Here is a 27,025-nt window from a genome sequence, read left to right as displayed (position 1 = left end):
AGGAGCAGAAGGAAAGAGATGGGAGAGGAGATACAAGAAGAGTTTGAGCTGAATGAAATAAGGGACAATCTGGAAGGCTCTGTTGGAAGCAGGTTAAATTTGTTCACGAGAGAGTTTGGATTGGAGAAGACCATTAACAAGTGGGACAGCAGTAGTGCTTTGAGAATTCCCAAAGACTGCTACAGAGGCTTCGTGATAAACCCCAATGGCAGGTGATCCCCGTCTCCTCTACTTCTTGACGTTTCTGTGTCTGTGGTTCTGCTTACACAAGAGATCGAAATTGCAGATATCACAGGTTTCAGACAGCAGAGATACAACACATTCAAAATGAATTCATTTTTACTAGTTTCTTGTATTTGTGCTTTATCAGCTTACTTTTACCATTGTTTCCCTGCTATTAGAACAATATAAAACTCATTTTCTCATCTTTAACTTCTTGTCAGACTAAGAGAAATTAAATGAAAATATTTCCATTAAAAAACTGCCACAAAAGTCATCAAGTTTCTGGGTTAAACATAAAAAAATTTATTTGTATTTTATCTGTGAGTTTTTCTTTGTACAAACACACCACAATGCTGAATGAATACAAATTATCAAGTAGTAATTCTACTACAAACATTAAATTGTCACTACTCCAACAAAGAGAAAAAGAAACGAAACACTTGGAATCTTTTACCCATTTCCAGATGATCCTAGTTTTATTTTTCTTTGTTTAGTTAAAATAAGCAGTTCGTATCAGCAAACTCAAAGAGAAAACTGATCAAGTATCTTTCAATTGCAGACTGTATAAATGTTGGGTGAACATAATATTCATCTGGTCAATCTACTCGTCCTTCTTCACCCCAGTAGAGTTTGGATTCTTCAGAGGCTTACCGAGGCACCTCCAGAACCTGGAGAGCGTCCAGTTTGTATTCTTCGCCGATGTGATTCTCCAGTTCTTCGTGGCCTACAGAGATCTCCACAGCTACAAAATGGTCTACGACAGAAAACGCATCGCTATGCGGTGAGTCCTCTGCTAAATCCTTTGCGCAGATGGCAGAATTTTCTGTAAAGAACTTCTTAACGCCTGCACTTTCCGCAGCTACGCAAAGAGTAGCTTCGTCTTGGATCTTCTCGGTTGCTTTCCTTGGGACTTCATCTACACGGTAGGGAGCTACGCTACCAAACAGAACTAGACGGATTAGGAAAAAGCAATCTGTCTTGTGATGGAAAAATATAACTCACAGCACTAAAATAACACTTAATAACACCTTGTGTCTCAGGTGACAGGACGGAGCGAAGCAATCCGATGCCTGATCTGGGTTCGACTGTATCGAGCCAGAAAGGTTAAAGAGTTCTTCAAGAGGTTGGAGAAAGACATCAGAATCAATTACTTGTTCACCAGGATTGTGAAACTCATCACCGTCGAACTGTACTGCACGCACACGGCGGCGTGTATCTTCTACTACCTGGCCACGACGATCGCGCCGGCTCGAGAGGGTTACACATGGATCGGAAGCCTGCAACTCGGGGATTACAAGTATATCAACTTCAGGGAAATTGATTTCTGGAAACGATATATCACGTCCCTGTATTTTGCCATTGTCACCATGGCCACAGTCGGTAAGTTCAGTTCATATTTCTTAATGATCATCACCATATTATGTTTTATTTTTATAGATGTTTGATTACTAATGCAAATATAATAATGGAGAAATTCAAAAGTAGATGAAGTATTAAAAGAAAGGGAATTTTACCAAAGTACCAGTTTGAAAAAACTTACTTATAAAAACAACGACGATCTCAACTTATTTGCAAAACTACTGAACTTTGACCGGTCCACAATACATGTGGACAGTCAAAGGCGACACATAAGCTTTTGACCGCTTACGTGTCAACACCTCATCAGTGCGGTATAGTAGTTGAGCACATGGGCTGCCACATCATTATTTTTACACTTCATCTGACACGTCATTATCAATTTCCCTCTTTGCCTCATCATATCTCGCCACATCAACTCACTCCACGTAAGCCCTCCGTTATATTCTTTTCGTTCTAATGTTTCTTCCTCGATCTTTCTCCACGCCTCTCCTCTCCTCTCGCCCTCGCTTCTGCTGCCGCCTCTCCCCTACTGCCGCCGCTCGGCCACGACCGCTCCCTTGTTGCCGCCGCTCGGCCTCGCCCTCGACGCCCCCCTCTCAACCGCTCTCTCTTCGTCTCAGCCTCATCTCTCGTTCTTCTTCTCCGTTCCCCTCTGTTCATCATCTCGCCTCCCCTTCTCTCAAAACCAAAGCCCTACTCACCCTCCAAACCTGAATTTCAGAGTCCAATTTAGGAGGGTGATGTTTTAGGGTTTTTGTTAATTGAATCTAATTATTGTATTTAATTATAATATTGATTTGAATTTAGGTGTTTAATTACTGTATTGATTTTTTTGTGATTTACTGTTTAATTTCTGATTTTATGTTAATGAAATTTCAGCCAAATTAAAATTATTGTAAATTTTGTAAGATTTTTAATTAAATAATATATTTTTTAATAATTTATTATTTTTTAAATAAGGTGATAAAAAGTATACAAATAAATTATATTTTTAAACACTAAAACAATTTTTTTTATATTTTTTTAATTTATAAATATTTTAAATGCATAATATATGGGTAAGACTTAAGAGTAAATTTTTTTCAATTTATAAATATTTTAAATGGAAAATATATGGGTAAGACTTAAAAGTAAATTTTTTTTATTTATAAATATTTTAAATACATAGTAATTGGGTAAGAGTTAGATTATTTCTATTTATAAATATTGCAAATTTCTAAATATTATTATTTTGTAAATAAGGTGATAAAAAGTATACAAATAAATTGTATTTTTAAACTCTAAAATAAATTTTTTATATTTTTTTAATTTATATATATTTTAAATCTAATTAATTTACTTATTTTATTTTATTTTTAAAAATATGAAAAAATAAAAATTGTAAAAATATTTTTTTAATTAATAAATATTTTAATTGATATTAAATGGTGTTAAATAAGTAAGATTTAATTTTTTAATTGTTTATTAAAAAATAAATAATTTATTATTTTAGATATAAGGTAATAAAAAGTGTATTTGATTTTTTTTAAATTTATTCAAAATTTTATCATGTAATGACATGGCAGAATACGTGTCAACTATTCTGACGTGGCAGATGATGTATTAATCTACTGTATCGCACTGGTAATGTGGCGACGCGTAAGTTGTCAAAGCTTACGTGTCGCTTTTGATTGTCCACATATACAGTGGACCGGTCAAAGTTCGGTAGTTTTGCAAATAAGTTGAGGTTGTCATTGTTTTCATAAATAAGTTTTTTCGAACTGGTATTTTGGTAAAAGCCCTAAAAGAAATAAGAGCCAAACGTCTCCATACTGATTTATCTGACCTGATTATATGTTCTACTATTCCCATCATTGGGATAAAAAAATTTAAGTATTTAAGAGTTCAGTTAAGATTACCAATTTATCCATATACCATTTATTAAACAAAAAAAATATGGATAAAGGCTATTCCTTATTTTTTTATTACTTGGTTACCTTTTTATTTTGAAAGTATTGTTCTAATTCCATCTCCATTGTGTGAAACAACTTCATAGTGATTTTACATAAAGGAGAAATGGCTAGAAGGTTACTTTTTTTGTCGAGAAAATTCCACATGGTTTCTGTTCCTGAATGAGCTTCTGTTGATGGCACATAGTGGAAACTCGTAGAGAGAGGACTTTGAATGGATTTATTCAAAATATATGCTTCACACCATCAGGGAAGCGTAACCATTTGGAACCGCATAACTGATTCAATGAGCCCAGGCAGTGGGACCAACTGAAGGTAAAGTCGAGCCAATCTAACATTCTCCCACTTGGCTCAAACTTACTTCAAATTGAAACAAGGAGAAATCACATGAATCATGGCGGTAAGTTGTTGTGGACTCAATAACTGGCCGAGTCATTCAGAGGCGTCGTGACTGAGTCAATTACTTAGTCATTAAGTTAATTTACTTTTCAAGTTAAGTGCCATGAAGGGGCATATCTATAATTTTTGTGCTCTTGAACCTTGTTAGCGTAAACCATACTTAGGGGTGTAAGGAATGGGAAAGGTCAAGTCTTGATTTACATAAACCAGGTTCTCCTCAACGAACCCAAAGGTTCAGGTTCCTTTCAACGAATCTGCTCTATCTCCCTTTCTTCTTGTTCTAAATTGAAGGACTCAACACTGGATCCTTCCCCACACCGGTGTGTTACAAGATCCATGACCAGGGACCATAACAACTTCGTATTAGAGCAAGGTAACATGGATGATTCATCCAGTAGTGACTAGCTGAGAACCATTGTCAGAGAGATGCAGAGAGACAATGAGGTGAGAATCAGAGATATGAACGCACAAAATGATGTGTGAATGGCAGCATGGGAGACCAGACTCGGACAACAGATGGAACAAATCATGAGTAGGGTTTTAGAGATAGTGGCTGGAATAAATTGGCACCCTGATCGAAGGATGAAAGACAACTCGTACAGCTAACAGGGAGAGCAGTCTGTAGGGCACACAAATTTCCCTGTGTAGGGTGGAGGTTCCATGCCCAAGTACACAAAATTAGATTTTTCCACCTTCACTGGGGCTGATGACCCCTTAATTTGGTTACACAGATGTGAAAATAAAATTCCAATCAAGGAACAACAGACTTTGATAAGGTGGGTTTGGGCGCCTTCTACATGCTTGATGCAACGCAGTTATGGTTTCATCAAGTCGAATTGGAGAGATTGGTATTAGATTGGGAAGAATTTAAGGAGCTATGCACCATACGGTTTGGGCCGCCAGCATACAGCAACCCATTGGGGGATTTGGTTTTATTAAGATAGACTGGATCCGTGGAAATTTATCAAAAACAGTTTCAAGAAAATTAGCTAGAGCAAGCATGATGGTTAGAGTCGACCAACATATAAGTTGGTTCACAACAAGTCTTAATGAATCTTTGAAGTTGGAGGTGGAGCACCATGCACCTGTTGATTTGGGCTGAGCAATGAATTTAGCTAAAACAGAAAATTCAAATTTTGATGATTGGTTGGTAGGAGGGAGGAACATTTCATCTCTGGTATCATTCCCAACAGTGTCTCTGCAAAAAAATACTCCAATTAATGGTTTGGCAAGAGATACAAAGCCCAACAGTACAACATCCCAATATATACAAAACTTAAACAAATTTGAGATGTGAAGGCCAAGGAACTTATGTTATAACTGTGATGAACCTTACACGGCAGGACACCAATGTAAAAATTGTTCTGGTTGGAGTTAGATACATTGGAAGAAGAGGACACGACTGAAGAACCTCCAAAGGAGAACGAACCAGCAATTACTGGACAGAAGTCCGCTAAAATAATGCAAGTGCGGGCAATGGTTCAAGCACAACCTCTAGTGGGGTTAGTGGACTTTGGAAGTACCCATAATTTTTTAAGCATGACGGTAGCTAAACATCTTCAACTTGATATCCAGCCTCATCCAATTGCCTCAGTTTCAGTTGCAAATGGAGATAAAGTTCCTAGCTATGGGGACAACAAGACGGTAAAGTTTTCTATTGGTACCGCTCACTTTAATACTGATTTTTTTGTCATACCATTAGCTGGATTTGATATGGTACTGGGAATCAAATGGTTGCTAACTTTGGGCCCAATTTTGTGGGATTTTGTTGCCTTAACTATGATTTTTGTGGTTGAAGGACGCCAAGTAATGTTACAGGGTAGAGAAGCTGAAATGGCACAACAACTCCACCTACTTCACAAGCAAAACCCACTGGGCAGCACTCTAGAGAAATTATTGGAAGAGTTTCCAGTCTTGTTTCAGGAGCCTTCCGGGCTGCCTCCTTGGCGGCACTGTGATCATAGAATTTGCTTGAAAGCCAAATCAGATGTAGTGGTGGTCAGATCCTATAGGTATCCACACCTCCAAAAGGATGAAATTACACGCCAATGCATACTAATGTTGGAACAAAGCTTCATCCGACCCAACCTGTCACCATTCTCCTCTCCAGTCCTCCTAGTTAAGAAACATGATGGCACGTGGAGATTTTTGTTTGGATTATAAAAAATTGAATGCAAAAATCGTAAAAGATAAGTTTCCTATACCAGTGGTGGATGAACTCCTTGATGAATTGCATGGCTCACAGGTTTTCACAAAATTAGACTTACGATTGGGTACCATCAAATTAGAATGCATCTAACAGACATTGAGAAAATAGCCTTCCGCACTCATCACGGGTAATTTGAATTTGTGGTAATGCTGTTTGGGTTGTCCAACAACCCATCCACCTTCTAGGCATTAATGAATGAGGTATTCTGTGACTATCTCCAAAATTTTGTGCTTTTATTCTTTGATGATATATTAATTTACAACAAGTCATGGGACAAGCATTTAGAGGATTTATGGGTTGTATTTCAATTACTCCGGACACACTAACTTTATTTAAAACACTCAAAATGCTCATTTTCCAAGCCACATGTGGCCTATCTAGGCCATTTTATTTTAGATACAGGGGTAATCGTGGATTCAGAAAATATTCAAGCAATTTCAGAGTGGCCAAGACCTCAAACTATTTCAACTTAGAGAGGGTTCTTGGGGTTAGCAGGATACTATCAAAAATTCATCAAGAATTTCAGATACCTAGCAGCACCATTGACCAGCCTCCTAAAGAAAAATGCCTTCAATTGGAGTGAAGTGGCATCACTATCCTTTCAAGCTCTCAAACAAGCACTCGCTTCCGCCCCAGTTCTGCAACTACCTGATTTCAATGAATTATTTTTTGTGGTGTGTGAAGCGTCCAATGGGGGCATTGGGGACAGCCTTTAGCAAAACAACCGCCTCATTGCTTTTTTTCAGCAAACAATTAGTAGAAAGGTATCATCAATTGGCAGCATATTAAAGGGGACTGATCGGTTTGGCCAAGGCGGTTCAACATAGGCGACCTTATTTGTGGGGATGTGCATTTCTCATACTCACAGATCACTATAGTCTAAATGTTTTTTTGAGCAGCGCCTTACTACTTCTCCACAACAACACTGGATCATTAATTTGATGGGGTTCGATTTTTCCATGGAATATCGAGCTGGTAAGTTAAATAGATGCATTGTCTAGGCGCAGGGAGGACTAGTAGCTCGTCTATGCAATGAGCCAGCCTCGTTCTCTCCTATTAGAATTGGTTAAAGAGGAAATTAAAAATAATTCCACCCTTCAAGAGCTGCACAAACAGATTACTAAAGGGGCTATGACTCGAACTGGTCCATCCAGGATAATTTCATCCTCTACAAAATTGTATTTACTTACCTCACACTTCCTCCTTGATTGCAGCAATTCTCTCTGACTACTATGACAACGCCCATGAGGGTATCCAGAAAATGTTGCATTGCATTCGAGATGACTTTTATTGGAAGGCCACGAAGACAACCATTGCTGAATACATTATAGCCTACCAAGTTTGTCAATGCAACAAGGCTGAACACTTGAGTCCAGTTGGTGTCCTCCAACCACTCGCCCTCCCTACACTATTTTGGGTCGATATCTCTATGGATTTTTTGGATGGTCTTCCCAAGACGTTAGAAAAATCAATGTTATTTGTGGTGGTTGATCGATTCTCCAAGTATGTTCACTTTATTCCAATGGCACACCCTTATACGGCCTCCGGAGTGGCACATGTATTCCTTGAGAACATTCTACGGTTACACGGGATTCTGAAATCTATTGTCAGTGATCGGGATATGGTCTTTACCAGCCATTTCTGGAGGGAACTTTTTCGTCTGTATAGCACCAAACTGAACTTCTCCTCCTATCCACAAATCGATGACCAAACCGAGGTGGTTGATCTCACATTGGAGATGTATTTACGGTGCCTTGAGGGTGATCGACCTAAACAATGGGTTGAATGGCTACCATGGGCAGAATATTGCTATAACACATCATTCCACACAGCCTTGTAGGCCACTCCATTCCGAGTTCTTTATGGCCAAGATCCACCTTGCCTTCTCTCTTATTCTCAGGGCTCCAGAGTTGAAGCCATTGATCAAGCCCTCCTTGGTCGTGACCAGATGCTACAAGTTATTATTGGTCGTCTCCAGATGGCCCAAGCTCATATGAGGGAGTTATATGACAAGGGTCAACGGGACATCACTTACAATGTTGGTGACTACGTATGGCTACGGTTGCAACCTCACCGCTAACACTCCCTTGCTGGCCAGTAGCGCCATAAACACTCCCCCAAGTACTTTGGATCATTTTCTTTCCTCAAGCGAATGGGACAGATTGCTTATCAGCTACACCTTCCAGCCAATGCCAAGCTTCACGATGTCTTTCATGTATCCCTCCTTAAACCATTTAAAGGTGCAACACCTCCAACTCCTTTCCTTCCTCTGGTGGACAAAGGATGAGTTATTCTTTCTCCAGCCTCTGTATTGCGTGCCCAACTTATTAATGCCTAGTGGGAGGTTCTTGTCCAGTGGACCGATACAAAACCAGCAGCAGCTACTTCGGAAAGCTTAGACAACTTCAAGTAGGCCTACCCCCGAATTCGAGCTTGAGGACAAGCTCTTCCTCGAAGGAGGTGCAAATGTTGTGGACTCAATAGTTGGCCGAGTCATTCAGAGGCATCGTGGCTGAGTCAATTACTTAGTCATTAAGTTACTTAGTCATTAAGTTAATTTAATTTTCAAGTGAAGTGTCATGGAGGGGCATATTTTTAATTTTTGTGCTCTTGAACCTTGTTAGCGTGAACCCTACTTAGGGGTGTAAGAAATGGGAAAGATCAAGTCTTGATTTACTTAAACCAGGGATTGGAGTTCTCCTCAACGAACCCCAAAGGTCCAAGTTCCCTTCAAAGAATCTGCTCTATCTCCCTCTCTTCTTGTTCTAAATCGTAGGACTCAACACTATATCCTTCCCCATAGCGTTGTGTTACAAAATCCATGACCAGGGACCATAACATATGTCCTCTAAAACCAAGTATTACTTTCCATGTATTACATTGTAATTTTCCTTCTCAAATGTGGTATTTACTCTATGAACAAACCTCAAATGCTCATTTTAGATTCACAATAGTGTTTGTCATTCTCATAACAGGAATAATTCAGAGAAAAAAGCAATAATTAAGAATTTCATTGGAAATACATTAGTAAGTGACAATGCAGAACATAGTCCCATGTGGGTACAAGATCCTAAAACAACTTAGGTGGCATGCCTTTTGTCAAAGGATCAACAATCATCAACTTAGTACTAATGTGTTCAATGAGCACTTTTATTGCTCTTAGCCAAGAACGCTAGCAACTAAATTCTCACAATATGTTGTCAATGGCTTCAAGATAGAATCAACTATGCAAAACCTAATATGAAACCCTTCATCCAAATACCTTGTGATGTGGCATAAAAACATGATAAAAATTCGGCTTCTATGGTAGAAGTAGCAACTAAGGTCTATTTTGCACCTCTCCAAGACATAGCCCTACCAGTAAGTTGGAAGATATATTCTGATGTTGAATTATATGAATCAACACAACAACCAAAATCCAAACCTAAATAACTCATGACCTCCAAGTTATTAGATCTATGATATGTAAGCTTGTGTTTTTCATCCCCTGTAGATATTGCATGACGTTTTTGGTTGCTCTCCTATGATCCATATTTGGGTTACTTTGATATCTTCCAACATTAATTCTAATTGCAACTGCAATATCTAGTCTTACACATATCTGGACATACATAAGGCTTCCAACAACTAAAGCATACGGAAATTCGTTCATTTATTCCCTTGCAAGTTCATCCTTTTGGCATTGGTTCAAGTGGAACCTTTCCCCTTTCATAATGGCTGCTACACTCGGTGAATAGGTTGACATTTGGAATCTCTCAAGAATTATATTGATATAGGTTTCCTGAGACGGTACGGAGATTCCTCAGAATTTGGTCTATGGATCTTCATATCAATGATATAAGTGTTGACCTAGGTGGACTTACTTCTCATATTTTGATGATGACAAAAATTAACTTATTTGAGCTAATATTTACAATTCAAACATTTCAGATGCATTTCTTTCAAAAGATAAAATCAAGGCCCATGAAGAAGATTTAATAAAATCAATATAAGACCTCGTGCAAAGATGAATTGCCAAGTAATCTTGAGGAAACACCTATAAAGATGTTTGAAGATTCGAAGATCTTGAGTCATGTCATATAGAAAAATCTCAAGAACTCTTATTTTTTTAAGAGGATAGTCAACCAAACCCTAAACCCTAAACCCTAGACTTCAATTCTAAGGTATTTATTAGCATTGGAGCTTTAGGGCATGTAATTTCTTCAAAACCATGCTTTATCAATGCATACAAATGATTTAAAAAAGTTTAAATCCATGGCCTATATCATGCTTAAATTTCAATTTGGCACACTGGTTGTAGGCATGATCGATCTTCCTAAATGCAATCTAGTAGAATCTATAATTGATCATCTTGCATAGGTATGGCCAATCATACAAAATAATACAAGGAATAATTTATAAAGCATGATTTATCTTCTACTATAGCATGATCGATCATACAAAACATTCCTTGGCCTATTCTATTCAGTATGATCACTTAATTGATGAGGTATGATCAATTGATGTGTTTTTAGAGGGTTGAAAACTTGTTCATTGATGCCTCGGTCAATCAAAAGGCTTAGGGAACTAAAAAAAAGTATAGTAATTATACATATTTTATTGATCATACATTTTCATGGATCAATTAACATTTTTTTCAGCTTTTCGTAAACGAACAAAAAATGATTATTGTTTAGGTAAGAATCTTGTAAATAGGCTTCCAAAATTGTTGGGGACCGATAATTGAGCTTTTATTGGCATACTAGAGCATTAACAAAAGGTTTTCTCACTTGAAATTCCAAATCTACCATTTTAGAGAGAAAAAGGTTAAGTCTACTCAAATCCTTCAATATCATTCTATTTTCTTGGCATTTCTAGTTATACCAAAGATCCATATACTTTACTCTTGTCCTCAAAGGATTCGAAGCTTAGATCTTTCTAGGAGAAGATTCTATCTTTCTAATCCTTGCCGCTACTCACTGTAAGTCTAACATTACATATTGGATTAGCTCAAGTTCAGAACTCTCTTGGTTCTGTAATCTCTTCTCTCTGACGTCTATTATTGCAGGAGCCATATTCTACTCCTATTCTGTAATTAGAATTATTTCTCTTAGACGTCCATTACAGTAGTGATTCTTACAAGCGCAGGATATCTTATCTTCAAGTACAGCACTTGATCTTTTCCTGCTCAGTTTCAGAACTTGTTTGGTTCTGGAATTATACCTCGAGTACCTGGAGATTACAGAATGTTTCGTCACAGCAGCAAGTGTTATCTTGCAGTATATTTTATTTACAGCAGCATATTACAGCAGTAGCAAGTGGTATCTTGCACAAGCAGCAAGTTTTTCTTTAGCAACTGCTCTTAAGTTTTCTGAGACATGCATCTGGTCCCTATTCCAGTAGCAGCAGTAACCAACCTTTACTACAACAGCAGCATATTACTCATCTTGAATTCGATTATTTATCAGCAGACACTTTTTTTTTTTCATGTGCATCTGGTCTCTATTCAAGTAGCAGCATTAACCAATTTTTATTACATCAACAGCATATTATTCTCCTCTAGTTTTTTATATTGCAAAAGGAGTTCAGAGCCAATATTTTCTCAAAGCTCATATACGGCTGATGAGCTAAGTGCTACAGTTTCAGGAAAAAGTGATTTACGTAGAATCACTATGGTTCCTTTAAAGGGACTATTTAATTACTTAAATTGGTCTCAATTGGCTAGAAAGTTCCTAATTACTTGAGATTTGCTGAGTCACTTAAGTAAGCTCCCTCCTTCGGTGGATGAAGAAGATAGTATATACATGAAATATCTTAAAGAAGATACACAAGTTATTAGCTGGATGATCAACAACATGAAAGAAAATATTGCCAAAAATGTTGTCCATCTCGAGACCACTAAACAAGTGTGGGATACTTGTGCCAAGTTACACTCCAGTGCTAATAGTCTCCAAAAATTAGACAAAGTGTTTCAAGCAATGTATAATACTAAACAAGGGGAGAATATACAAGACTATCTTGCTCAATTCAGATGACTTACTCAAGAATGGAAGATTGTTTACCCTTATTCTAAAGATATTGTGGTCCAGGAGGAACAAAGAGAAGCTCTAGCAACTGCTATTTGCCTTGCTAATATCAAACCTTATCTAGAAGTAGCTAAATCTCAAATTTTTAGCTCCATTGCCCTTCCTTCCTTTGATGATGTATCAGCTACATTGACATTGTTAGGAATTAGATGCCCTAATTCCAAACTAATGAGAGTAATAATAATAAACATGGAAGAAGGAAAAAGCAAGCACGGAAATACACAACAAGATTATACAGGTTCGCCTCAGGGTAAGACTACGTCCGGTCTTCCGCTGTTGTAGTAATCCACTATGATGATGAAATAGTTTACAAGAGAGATCGCAAGCACTTACAGGTGTTATTTTCCACGAACCTCTCTCGGCTGCAATCAATGCCCCTCGAATGAATAATGATCCTCATCAAGGTGATAAAACCCTAATAATGGTGCCTCCATATATAAAGAGAAAATTAGGGCAACCGGATTACAAATGTGAAATCCCCAAACTACCCTTAAGGACACAACTGTCAATATATCGTGGACCCTCTCGGGGGTTCCTTGCCCCCTTTCCAACCCCCATTGTGACCTTATCGCAAAGTTCAATCCGTGACAGAGTCTAAGGTATTAATTAGGCTCCACAACTTAACAGATACGTATCCTAGACCCATCCTCTATTTTGCACACTAATGTTTCTTTAGCTATGTACTCCAGTAATAGATGTTTTCAGGAATAGGGGTCGGGGCATAAATAATAAAGGAGTCTGTGGCAGAGGAGGCAGTTCTAGACAAAAACTCTTCCCAACATGACAATCGGGTAAGTACTTATTGTGGAGCCACAAATCACTTAGTAGAGACGTGCTAGAAAATTCATGACAAACCCAACTAGGTTACAACAAATTAAGTCTCCACCACTAATGGCGATAAAAATCAAAGGAAAGAAAGCTATTTCTAAAGAAGACTTTTACTTACTTCAGAAAATAAAGACTATAATGGTACCTCCCAAGGCTTCTCTATTTGGAATTAGACGCCCTAATTCCAAGCTAACAAGAGCAAATAATAATAATTGTGGTAGAAGAAAAAACAGGCATGAAAAAATACGACAAGATTTATACAGGTTCGCCTCAGGGTGAGACTACGTCATGTCTTCCACCGCTACAGTAATCCACTATGAAGATGAAATAGTTTACAAGAGAAATCACACACACTTACAGGTGTTTTTCTCAAACCTCTCTCGGTCACAACTAATGATGTTCCTCAGGATGATGAGTGATTAAAACCTAATAGTGGCGCCCACCAATTTTAAAGAGAAAACTAGGGCAATTGCTTTACAAGAGTTAAATTCCCAAACTACCCTTAATGATCTGTGTACCGACTCAGTGTAGGGCATTGATTAGGCTCCACAACTTAACAATCTCCCACTTGTAACTAATACATCATCAATATCTCCTCTACAATGGCAACAACTTCTCAATCCTCAGAGAGAAGTCCAACTGAAGTTGCACACAACTTCAATTTCTCAATCGTAATAGTCTTTGTCAACATATCGGCCAGATTCTGAGTTCCTTGAATCTTCTCAAGTGCTAAGACTCCATCCTCTGGAGCCGATCTGATGAAGTGATAATGCACCTATATGTGCTTTGTTATAGCATGATAAACATGATTATTTTCTAAATGAATAGCACTCTGACTGTCATAATAAAACACATTATTTTCATGCTTGAGACCTAATTCTTCCCTGAAAGACTGCAACCATACCATCTCTTTGTTGGCTTTGGTCACAACAACATATTCTATTTCAGTAGAGGAAAGAGCAATTATCTTTTGCAACTTAGAGACCCAACTAACTATTGTACCACCCAATGTGTATACATATCCAGTGGTACTCTTCCTACCATCAATGTCTCCAACCATATCAGCATCTACATAACTCTGTAATCCCAAGTCTGATTTTTTGAAACATAAGGTTGACTCTGCAGTGTCGCTCATATACTAGAGAATCCACTTCACTGCTTCCCAATGTTGTTTACCCGGATTACTCAAATATTTGCTCACAACACTGACTACATGAGCTAAGTCTGGTCTAGTGCACACCATGGCATATATGAGACTGCCAATAGTAGAAGCATAAGGCACATTGGCCATATTGGCTTGCTCCTACTCTGTAGAAGGTGATTGCTCCTTTGATAGCCAAATGAGTACTCACTGGTTTTGCATCATTCATGTTGAATCTGCTCAACACCTTCTTCACATATTCTTCTTGTGACAATTCCAAGACATCAATGTCCCTTGTAATCCTCATCCCAAGAATTTGTTTTGCAGCACCCAAATCCTTCATTGCAAACTTCTTGGACAACTCCCTTTTCAACTTATCTATTTCATGTTTGCAAGCACCTGCTATCAACATGTCATCATCATATAGCAATAGGATGATGTAGGAGTCATCTAACTTCTTCACATAACAACAATGATCCACCTAGCACTTCAAGAAACTAGTACTACTCATGAAGGTGTCAAACTTCTTATAACATTGTCTTGCAGCGTGTTTAAGACCATACAAGGTCTTTTGAAGTTTGTACACCATTTTCTCCTTTCCCTGTGCTTTGAAATTCTGTGATTGCATCATGTAAATTTCTTCCTCCAAATCACCATGAAGAAAGGTTGATTTTACATCCAACTGCTCTTCTAAGTGCAAGTCTATATTTTCCACTAGTCCAAGCACTGTTCTAATAGTAGTCAATTCTCTATTGGAGAGAAAATCTCAATGTAGTCAATGCCTTCTTTTTCTTGAAAGCTCTTTACCACCAGTCTTGCCTTGTAGCACATGCTACCATCATGTTCGTCTTTTATTCGATACACCATTTATTCTGCAAGACCTTCTTCCCTTTTGATAGCTCATTCAACTTCCATGTCTGATTGGATAATAGTGAATCCATTTCATCCTTCATGGCCAACTCCCACTTGGTTGATTCATCAGCTTGCACAAGTTTCTCATAATTCTCTGGTTCACCTTTATCAGTCAATAAAATATAATTCAGTGCAGGGGTCTACCTCCGTAGTTGTCTGCAAGTTTTGGCAGATCTTCTGAGTTCAGTCACATGAATGTTCTGATTTACTTCAAGGGGTATGTTTTGCTGGTCTACCTGAGCACTATTCTCTATCTCAATAACTAGAAGATCTCTCAACTGAATCACTTCTAACTTCTTGGATTAATCACTTGTACTGTCAGACACTGTTCTCAACATGTCTTTATATGAGGCACCTTCATTGAAGATCACATCCTTGCTCCTAATAACCTTATGACTTTGGTCATCCCCGAAATGATTACCAAACTCGGTACCACCATAGCCAATAAAGAAACATATCTTAAATTTACCATCAATTTTACTTCAAACAATAGAATCAGTATGAATATAAGAAACACAACCAAAAACTTTCAAAAAATAAAGGTTTACCTCTTTGTTGCTCCAGAACTCTTCTGGTATTTTGCAATCCAATGGTATTGAAGGACCTTTGTTGATCAAATAGGCAGCGGTGCTAATAGCCTCAAACCAAAACATCTTTAGCAATCTCGCATGTAATCTCATGCTCCTCGCACTCTCATTCAAGGTCATGTTCATCCTCTCAGCTACACCATTCAATTAAGGTTTTCCAAGAATGGTCTTCTTCATCTTGATTCCATTATCACCACAGTACCACTTGAAATCATCATCCATGTATCCTCCCCCACTATCTAACTGGAAACACTTCACCTTCAAATCTGTATCATTCTCAACCATTGCTCTCCATCTCTTGAATGTACCAAAGACATCATATTTCTTTTTTCGGAAATAAACCCATACCTTTCTACTTGCATCATCAATAAATGTCACATAGTAGTTAGAACTACCAAGGGAAATAACAGTTAAGGCCCCCACACATCTATCTGAACCAACTCCAATTTTGATATCTTTTGCTCCTTTCTAGTCTTAGAAAAGCTAACCCTTTTCTATTTGTCAAAAATACAACCTTCACACAAACTGTTATTTATAGTTTTTAACCCTAGTAGTTTCTCTTTGGACTGAAGTACTTTCATTCCCTTCTCACTCATGTGACCGAGCCTATAATGCGACAAATCAAAATCATTAACAACATCAGCAATTGTGACCATGTCTTTGCAACTGGAAGTGATATAAAGATTTCCAATTTTAACTCCTCGTGCAAGAAACATGACTCCCTTAGTGACTTTCCAGCCAACACCATTAAAAGTCGCATTTTGACCTTCATCATCAAGCTACCCTACTGAGATCAAATTACGCATCAATTTTGGTACATGTCTCACCTTGTGAATTTTCCACATTGACTTGCATGACATACTCAAATTAACATTACCAATACTGAAAAATATCTAAGGTTCTCCATTAGCAAGATACACCTTCCGGTGATCTCCAACAACATAATTCTCCATGATCTCATGGTGCACAATGGAGTGAAAAGAAACTCCTAAATCTAACACCCAAGAGCCAATAGGGCTATCAACTGACAAGTGTAAAACATCTTGTAGTTCTTCAGTCATCGCATTTGTAGCATCGGTTTTCTTTTCATCTTCTTCAGGGCTTTACAGTTTTTATTTATGTGACTAGACTTGTCATAATTCCAACACTCCACATTCCTTTCAAATTTGGATTTTCTTCAACCATTCCTTGACTTCCCTCTACCATTGCCCTTGTTGGAATTCCTCTCGAAGTTCTTGCCCCTAGTATCGACACTAAAGGCAGAATTAGATGTCGACAATTCTTTAGAGTCCTTTCTACGAACTTTCTCTACAAGAATGGTGTCCCAAACATCATTAAAATTCAACTTCCTGTTGCCTACAGAGTTGCTGACCGCAGCCCTCATAGGCTCCCAACAATTTGGCAAAGATGCCAAAAGAATTAAAGCACGGACCTCATCATCAAATTTAATCTGAACTAGGGTCAATTAATTGAAAATCATGCTAAACTCATTCAAATGCATTGCCACTGATGTATTGTCTGTCATCTTTAAATTGAAGAGTTTATTTTCATGGGATGTACCTTATTATTTATGGAAGGCTTCTCATACATATCCAACAGAATCTTCATCATCCCCATTGTGGTTTTCTCCGATGCCACGTTATGAGAGACGCTCTTCGACAATGTTGACCAAACTACTCCCAACACCTGTCAATCAAGGAGATTCCACTCATCATCTTTCATACCTTCTGGTTTCATATCCAAAAGAGCTGAATACAACTTTTTACTGTATATATAATCTTCGATCAGCATCCTCCAGAACAAAATTCATACCATCAAACTTGTTGATTCCAAGTGATGATCATCTCTGCCAGCCATAACTCTCAATCATGAACCAAAGCTATAATACCGCTTGTTAGGAATTAGATGTCCTAATTCCAAGCTAACGAGAGCAATAATAATAATTGCAGAAGAAGAAAAAATAAGCACAAAAAAGACAACAATATTTATACTGGTTGGCCTCAAGATAAGATTACGTTCTGTCTTCCGCTACTGCAGTAATCCACTATGAAGATGAAATAGTTTACAAGAGAAATCACACATACTTGCAGGTGTTTTTCTCTAACTTCTCTCGGTCTCAACTAATGATGTTCCTCGAGATGATGAGTGATTAAACCCAAATAGCCAGCGCCCCCCCCCCCCCCCCCAAATTTTAAAGAGAAAACTAGGGCAACCACATTACAAGAGTAAAATTCTCAAACTTCCCTTAATGATCCGTGTACCGACTCAGCGTAGGGCATTGATTAGGCTCCATAACTTAACATTCTCCCTCCCAAGGCTATTTCTATGAAAGTTGTTGGAAGATATGATCAAGCTTTAATGTCATTGATGTAATAACTCTATGATTTTTGTCTCTCATTCACACCTACTAGGGTAAGTGGCATACTTTTAATTGATGTATCATTTTCAACTATAAATAAAGCTTAAAGGGGAAGATTAGATATTACAACTCAATCCTCGTTTCTCCCTCTCTTCATCTCACTGTGCTCTATATCTCACCTCTCTAGTTGCCACCCTTCTCCTCCTTCTTCCTTCTCACTCTCTCTTCTTCTTCTTGTTTCATCTCTGCTTCTTTCTTCTCTCCTCCATCACTCTTAGCCTGAAGGTCTACATATTATAGTCCTAAAAAGAAAAAAAGAAAAGTGACCAATCAATGTTTACCAAAAGCACTACTGAGGGAAACATTCTTATGGAAGTATATGTGGGTGACATTGTTATTACAAGCAGTGATCCTAGTGGCATTCAGAAATTTAAACAAGACCTAAATAAGGAGTTCCAAACCAAGGACCTCAGGTTTATCAAGTACTTCCTTGGGATCAAAGTTCTTCAATCCAGGCATGGTAAAATTCTATCACAAAAAAATCGAGATGCTTGGATGTAAGCCAACTGATACACCCATGGTTGTGTGGTGGAACTGGGAGTGATATTGATGTTGTTAGGAATTAGTCGCCCTAATTCAAAACTAACAAGAACAATAATAATAAACACAAGAGAAGGAAAAAACAAACACAAAAAAGACAACAAGATTTATACAGGCTCGCCTCAAAGTGAGACTACGTCCTATCTTCCGCCGTTGCAGTAATCCACTATGAAGATGAAATAGTTTACAAGAGAGATCACACACATTTATAGGTGTTGTTTTTCTCTAACCTCTCTTGGCCGCAACTGATGCTCCTTGGATGATAAAACCATAATAGAGGCACCCCGAATATAAAGAGTCATTTCTACAAACTTCCTCCACGAGAATGGTATCCTGAACATCATTAAAGATCAACTTTTCATTGCCTACAAAGTTGCTAACCGCAACCACATAGGCTCCCAACAATTTGGTAGAGACGCCAAAAGAATTAAGGCATGAACTTCATCATAAAATTTAATCTGACCCCAAGCCAATTGATTGACAATTGTGCTAAACTCATTCAAATGTGTTGCCACTGATGTATTTTTTGTCATCTTTAAATTAAATAGTTTTTTCATGAGATGTACCTTATTATTTGCATAAGGCTTCTCATACATATCTGACATAATACTCATCATCCCCATTGTGGTTTTCTCTTACGCCACGTAGTGAGCGACGTTGTTCGACAGTGTTAACCGGACTACTCCCAACAATTGTCCATCGAGAAGATTTCACTCATCATCTTTCATACCTTCTGGTTTCATATCTAGAAGTAGTGAGTGCAGCGTTTTATAGTATAGATAATATTCGATCTGCATCCTCCAAAATGCAAAATTTATACCAACAAACTTGTTGATTCCTAGTGTCAATCCTTTTTCGCCTACCATTGATCTCAATCACAAACCAAAGCTCTGATAGCACTTGTAAGGAATTAGACGCCCTAATTCCAAACTAATGAGAGCAATAATAATAAACGCATAAGAAAAAAAAAGCAAGCATGGAAATACACAATAAGATTTGTACAGGTTCGCCTCAAGGTGAGCCTACGTCTTGTCTTCCACCACTACAGTAATCCACTATAAAGATTAAATACTTGATAAGAGAAATCGTACACACTTACAGGTGTTTTTCTCTAACCTCTCCTCGGGCCGCAACTCAAGATTCTCCACAATAATCAAACCCTAATAGCGGCACCCTAAATATAAAGTGGAAACTAGGGCAACCGTAATACAAGAGTAAAATTTTCAAACCGCCCTTAATGAAACAACAGATAATATATTGTAAACCTAGCAGGGGCTCCACCCCTACACCCTCGAGAGGGGGGCTCCGCCCCCTCTCTTTATCTCTTTAGGATTAATGTAAACAAGAAAGGTGCTATTAAATAAAGGAAAAATCCCGGTGGGGTAAACAAATCAAGTTCCTTTAGCTACTATGATTGTTAGAACTCCGTTCAGGGCTATCTAAGTTCTTGCCTGACTAAAAGAAAACAAAGGCTCATAGGAATTTTAAGGGGAAACTTCCTTTATGAAGATGAGGGGGAAGGTGGTTAGTCTAGGTTATATCTAGCCCAATCTCCAGGGAGCTCCCCTAATGTTCGACCTGTGATGACACCTCATTTAAGACGCGCTCCATTCAAATTGAGGATTTAGCTATAGATTAGCTCAGTGCTATGTACAGCTTCCAATCTCAAAAACGCTAGTAGGCAGCTAGCAGTGCCAAAAAAGTATAGAGGACTGCCCACAGGTTAGTTTGTCTGCCCCATCAGGGGGCTCTTCAAGCTGATGAGGGACGGTGATAAAGGAAGGGATTGATATGGTCAATCAAAGCTTCCGAACTAACTACTAACAAGACTGAGACCAATCTGTTAAAGAGTAATTCATTTCTATCATTTTATAAGCTACCTATTCGCTTTAGGGCCTAGTGCTTGACTATTTGAGGCTTTATGTTGCTCTTCTTTTCATATCCAATGTGCTACTATTCTTTCCTATGAAAGATTGCTGAAATGTCATGAAAATGAAGAAAGGATCCCAAAAGTCCCATTTTATTGCTTAGGTAACATAACATCATGCCCGGATTTTGTTCAACTGATGTCCCTTTGATTAGTGCGTTGTTCATAGTTGTGGTCCCACATTCTAGAATAGCACACATAGATAGACTTTGCTGCATAAGTTTCCCTCAAAATTACTTGTTGATTGTCTTCCTTTGTGTGCTTATGCCCCTTCTGTTAGGTTTGTTTCAAAGGAGATTGCCATGTTCAATCAAAAACTTAACACATACCTACGATTTAGTATTCCTCGGCTACAGACACAGTAAGCCCTTGCCAGAAAGGAGTTTGGTTGCTATAGTACTGGAGCAGATCCACCAATTCAACTTAAATAGAAGTTTGTGGCGGAGTAGGCATAGGCAGTGAATTGGAGATACCTGCAAAAGGAAATGACGACTCGTGAAAATGAAGATTTCTGGAGACATAGAGGCGTCTGATGGCCAGATCAAGGCTCATGTATTGTAGCCTTTTTGGTTATCGCCATAACAAAAAAAGAAAAGAAAGAGAGATGGTGTAGAGAGCGGCTGCAATTTCTTGTGTATGGTCAAAGCTATGGGAAGCAACGGCAACCAAAGACTCTCAAATGGCTGTAAACCCGGTACCCAATGAAAGATTCGAAAGGACTTTGATTAGGGCTTCGAGTCTGCGCTTCCTAAATCCTACTTTGGAAGAGCAGATGTTGTGCTCACAGCAATGCATGCTTATCCATCTCATTCTATGGATTAAGGTAAGAAGAGAGCAAGGCTTGTAATCCCCGACTAAGTAGTTGAAGTCGGAAATCACACCAAAAAGCTTAACCCTAACCTGCTGCTCAAGCCAACACGAACAGCGAGCAAAGCTCAAGCCACATATTAGTACCAGTGCAATAGCAAGAACCAGAACAAGCAAGGTAATTTTGTGCAGCAAAGAAACAATACCGCTTACAACGTGCACAATCTCCACACTCCGCCCCCCTCATGCATTAATCTATATGCGCACTGATGCAGACTTTCATGTTTGAAGAGATTGAAAATCTATAAGCTCAGTGTGGAAGAGATTGAAGGTGTGGGTGAGGCTTTTGAGGATGTTGTGGACTCTGTTGGGATGCTTAGGCTCTTGGTGTTTGATGCTCTTAAGATCTCTCTAGTTATTTTATCGATCCTTTATTAAGTCAAAATCCTTTTATATGCTAGAATTTAAGTTATTGGAGTGAAGTGGACATAAGTGTGACTCTCCCACTTCTTGTTGGTTAAGGAAGCTTGCAGCAGGTCTTCTTTGTTGCAAATGGCTCTGAGTGATCAGCTTTCAATACATGGGTATCGGTTGTACGAACCGTTCAGTGTGGCAGACTCGTGCGAACTTTTTTGGAGGTGAGAAGTGTTGAGATTGGATTGGTTGCAGGAGGAGGACCTGCACTTTTGGAAGCTGCTCGTGTGAAGTCACAGATTGACTTGGTGAAGGGTAATTTTTTTTCTTTCTCTCTTAGAATGGTAAGTATTCCAAAGTAATTAATCATTTTGAGATGGATCTAAGCCTTATTTAGTAGATTCAGATAAAAAAATTCCCAAAAAAAATGAGATTAGGATTGGATTTATGCCCATTAATGTAGATCTTTTGAAGTAATTAACTAAAGATAACTAGTGATTGAATTAGAGATAGACTCAAATTGTAGAACCCTAATCACCTACAATCTCTCTATGTAATTCTATAAATAGTTTACACCTGATCAATAATAATCACGACAATATTATTCTTCATTCCTATATTCTATATGGTATCATAGCTTTCGATCAATTAATTAGAACCAGTCTATCGTCGTTGGATATCCTTATCGGAAGCAGCCTCCGTAGTTGCAACCCACTGTCACCGCCCAAACCTAGTATTTTCTTTCCCTTTGTCTGTGCAATCTCACCAGGGGAATTTTTGAAAAAAAAAAAAAAAACGACCATGTCGTCGCCGCTTCACCGAACCCCTCAGCTTTCGTCGTCGGCCAAACAGACGACAGCGGCTTCTGTGCCATCGCTTAGCTACCATGCCAGAATAGGTAGTTCCACGCCGACGCGGCGAGCCTGAGTTCCAACCCTCTGCTTTGCTCGTTCGCCCGTTGACGATCCTGTGACACCCCCGCTTCACCGTAGAGAACCGCAGCCGTCATCACCGTCAATGCTCTCCTTGCCGTCGTCGTCATTCGCCCTTCTGGCCACAGTGTCAACTGCCCCCAGCCAGTCGGCACCACGCAGAATCCCCCGCTCTTCCTTTTCTCTTCTCTCGTCACCGATTTATCACCGAAATTGGTCAACCCCACTGCAGCCTGCCGCTCGCCGTCGCCGCCGTTCGTCCCTCCAGCCATAGCGCCGACCACCCCTTGGACGCACTGTCCCACTTTGCACATGGGCTTTCACATGTGTGACATTTCTTTTATTAAAAAAAATCTTCTTCATCCTATCTGGACGATGTGATTCCATCCGCCCCAGCCGCCTCTAGTACCGCTGCTCTTCCATTGGACGATGCAATTTTGTCTACACAAGCCGCCTCCACTGCCGCTGCTCTACTACCTGACGATAAAATTTTATTTGAACCAGCCGCCTTCAATGCCGCTGCTCTGCTACCTGACGATGAAATTTCGTCCGCACCAGCCGCCATCAGTGCAACTACTCTTCCACCAGACGATGCGATTCCATCCACCCCAGCCACCTCCAGTGTCGCTGCTCTTCCTCCGGACGATGCCCTAACCGCTTTCAGTGTCACAGCTCTACTCAGCTACTACCAATGTCGCTGCTCTTACCAAACCACTTCTAAGAACATGCTTCCTCTTTTTGAAGATCAATATTGGACTCTCATCTCTCCTCTCGGAGCTCCATCTTGAAGGGGCATGATAGAGATAGAAATAAACATAGTGATAGACATAAAGATAATGATAGAGATAAAGATAACTAGATATTGAAGTAGAGATAGACTCAAATTGTAGAGTCCTAATCACCTACAATCTCTCTGTGTAATTCTATAAATAACTTATACATCATCAATATTAATCACGGCAATATTATTCTTCATTCCTATATTCTATATTGACTTCTACCCAATAAAGAAAATTAGGTAGAAGCTAAAATCGAATTTGATTTTGGTGCCTCTTATTGTTATTCATTAATGGAGTGTTATTTCTTTCATGACCAACTTGATCTAGCAGTTGCTATCATGATAAGATGAAAACATTAGGACAGAGTTTGGATGTGAGCAGATCTTACTATATGCTTCTTGGTTGTCTTTGTGTAAGGAGGATTGCTGAAGTGATTAACGCATCTGATCATTACAGAGGGGTTCTAGGAACTAGAAAGACATTGCCTGCTGAGAATTCTCATTGCTATCAATACTTAGAAATAAATTTTTATTTTTACCGAAGTTTCATTTCTCCCTCATTCTTCTCTCTTCTATTTCAAGGTTCCATTTTTCCATATTTAATGCAATTACCAAATGGAGATAGATTTGATACTCCCTTGCCAAAAATAGGTGTTACATCTCCTCTGTGACTCAAAATGGTGATGTGATGAGAAAAGATTTTCTCCCATTTTATAACAAATCTGTAAGCTGAGGATTTGTGAACGCGTTTCCATGCAGGCTACGGAGACATCCATGCAGTGAACACCAGAGAAATGATTTTCATAATGATATACGTCTCCTTCGACATGATACTCGGGGCTTATTTGATCGGTAACATGACAGCACTTACCGTAAAAGGCTCTAATACTGAGAGGTTTCGAGATAAAATGACAGATCTGAATCGATACATGAATCGAAACAAGCTGGGCAAAGATATCAGATCACAGATTAAAGAGCATCTTCAACTGCAGTACGAGAGTACCTACACCAATCCAAGCATCCTCGACGACGTTCCGGTGGCCGTTCGAGCAAAGGTGACCATCACTTCCATTGAAAAACGACCTAGTTCTTTCTCTTTTTCTAAATTTTCCGTACTCCATTTTTATGTTTTGGAACCTCTGGTACTTCACAGATTTCTCAAACCTTGTACAGAGAGACAGTTCAGCAAGTCCCAATATTTAAAGGATGTTCAGACGACTTCCTAAACCAGCTCGTACGTCAAGTAAAATTTCTGGGTCTTTTAAATTTTACCTCCGTAAGGTTCAAAACTGTTCTTTTCACAATCCCTGCAGGTTATGAAGCTTAACGAGGAGTTTTTCCTTCCTGGGGAAGTGATTCTTGAGCAAGGAAGTGCGGTGGATCAAATCTATATTGTATCTCATGGTCGTCTGGTAATTCTTTGTTTTTGTTTTTCCTGAGTTAATGTTCTTACTGAATTTGATGGGAACGATTGATTATTTGGCTTAATGGGCAGGAAGAAGTGGTAACAGGTGAAGATGGATCTGAAGAATTCATTGCAATGCTTGAGCCCCATAGTATATTTGGTGAAGTAGCTGTTCTCTGCAGCATTCCCCAGCCATATACAGTTCGAGTCAGTGAACTGTGTAGACTTCTGCGCGTGGAGAAACAGTCCTTGACCAACATTTTGCAGCGTTACTTCTCGGATAATCGCCAGATTCTCAACAATCTCCTCAAGGTACTGTTCTAAATTTAAGGAAGTTCTATAATAAATTTAAAATGGATTACTTATTCTGATTATTTGAAACGAAAGAAATGTTCGAAAAGGGAGATGAGCTCAGAGCTTCCTTATTATACAATCGACAGGGAAAGGACACAGATCTAAGAATCAGGCAACTGGAGTCGGATATAACGTATCTTATCATGAAGCAAGAATCTGAAGTGGCACTGGGAGTGAACAGTGCTGCTTATCACGGTGACTTGAATCATCTAAAGGACTTGATCAGTGCAGGAGCAGATCCGAGCAAGACAGATTATGACGGGAGAACTGCACTTGTATTTCATCATCCATTTGTTCTTTCTGAAGTTAAATTAGAGTAAAAAAATTTCTCCTATTTGGGTTTGTTCCTCATCAATCTTCTTAAATGGCTATTTCAGCATCTGTCTGCTTCTAGAGGATATGAAGATATAGTGAGATTTCTCGTCCAAAAAGGAGCAAATGTCAACTGCACAGGTGCATGAAACGAATAATGATTTTTACTATTACCACTACTTTTATGGTTCTTTGAATCAATAGAGATAAAGATAAGAGCTGATAAAATTTGAGATCGTCTCAAATTATAACTCTGAAGTATTGTAAACTCATCTTAGTGATAATGTTTATCTTGTAAAATCTTATCTCTTTGATGAATGTAAAACGTCGGTAACTATTCATTCATTATTATTCTATATGTATTATCTTTTTAAGTATCTAAGTATTGTTCATGTTAATGATACAGACAAGTTTGGTAATTCACCATTACTGGAGGCAGTGAAGGCTGGGCATGACAGAGTTGCTGCATTTCTGGTGAAAAATGGTGCAAATCTGAGTTTGGAAGAAGCTGGAAGCTATCTTTGTAAAGTGGTGATGGAGAGTAATATCGATCTTTTGAAACGTCTTTTAGAAAACGGAATCGATCCAAACTCCAAAAACTATGATCAAAGAACACCTCTACATACTGCTGCTGCGGAGGGTTTGCATGTTGCAGCCAGCATCTTGATCAAGTTCCGAGCAAATGTCCAATCCAAAGATAGGTATATCATCTTGTTTATTATTATTATTATTATTATTATTATTAGACATTTCATTTAAAATAAGCTAGTAATTTCACCTGATTTCGAGTCCGAAATCATTTTTCAAACTTTTAATTTGTTTACCTATTCACACACTAATAATCACACATGATGAACGTAGAACAAACAGCTCTTATCGTTTCAATTCTTAACAAGTTTATTGCCATTAGGGTCTGTTTGGAATCCTTAAAAAGAAAACAAAATAAAATAAAAATTTGACCATTATTATTTCTAAACATAATTAGTAAAAATGAGATAATAATTAAATTCTCTTTTTCACTAACTATTTTTGGGAATAATAAGAGTCAAATTCTTCTTTTCTTTTCCATGGGGTTCCAAATCGACCCTTTAAGGAATCATCTTCCAAATTTCTTTTTTCTCACATTTTTGGGGAGCTTGATTGCTAGTTGAGTTAGGCTCATTGGAGGCCATCTTTTCAAAAACTACTATATCTTTTTCCTACAATGAACTTAAAATAAGTAGAATTTACTCATTTATTTGCCTTTACTAATTTCAATATCAGATGGGGAAACACCCCTCTTGATGAAGGCAGAAAATGCGGAAGCAAGCCTTTGGTGAGGATTTTGGAGCAAGCTACACAAAGGTAATCTACTTCAATGGTACTAGAAGAGTATCAAAACTATGTTAGAAGAGGCTGTATACCTAGCTATCCAAATCTTTTAACTCTTAAGAGAAACTACTCAAACCAAGTTACTATAAGTGTGT

General features: G+C 38.4%; 1 protein-coding gene across 1 annotated transcript; it reads left to right on the top strand.

Annotated features, from left to right (window-relative positions):
• Window positions 1-27,025, top strand: LOC137946249 (potassium channel KOR2-like). The gene is made up of 12 exons (XM_068792472.1): window positions 1-212; window positions 782-1,003; window positions 1,082-1,145; window positions 1,263-1,602; window positions 24,248-24,543; window positions 24,642-24,722; window positions 24,802-24,900; window positions 24,984-25,205; window positions 25,334-25,522; window positions 25,625-25,700; window positions 25,966-26,260; window positions 26,823-27,025. The coding sequence occupies exons 1-12, from the start codon at window positions 19-21 to the stop codon at window positions 26,905-26,907; spliced, it is 2,163 nt and encodes a 720-aa protein (XP_068648573.1). The 5' UTR covers window positions 1-18; the 3' UTR covers window positions 26,908-27,025.

The sequence above is a fragment of the Aristolochia californica genome, unplaced genomic scaffold (genome assembly GCF_029961685.1).
Source record: "Aristolochia californica isolate CCGP_79_NKW_82.1479 unplaced genomic scaffold, dmAriCali1.0.hap1 SCAF_12, whole genome shotgun sequence".
Classification (NCBI taxonomy): Eukaryota; Viridiplantae; Streptophyta; class Magnoliopsida; order Piperales; family Aristolochiaceae; genus Aristolochia; species Aristolochia californica.
The sequence above is the reverse complement of the archived record's forward strand: the minus strand, read 5'-3'. Positions and strand labels throughout refer to the sequence as shown.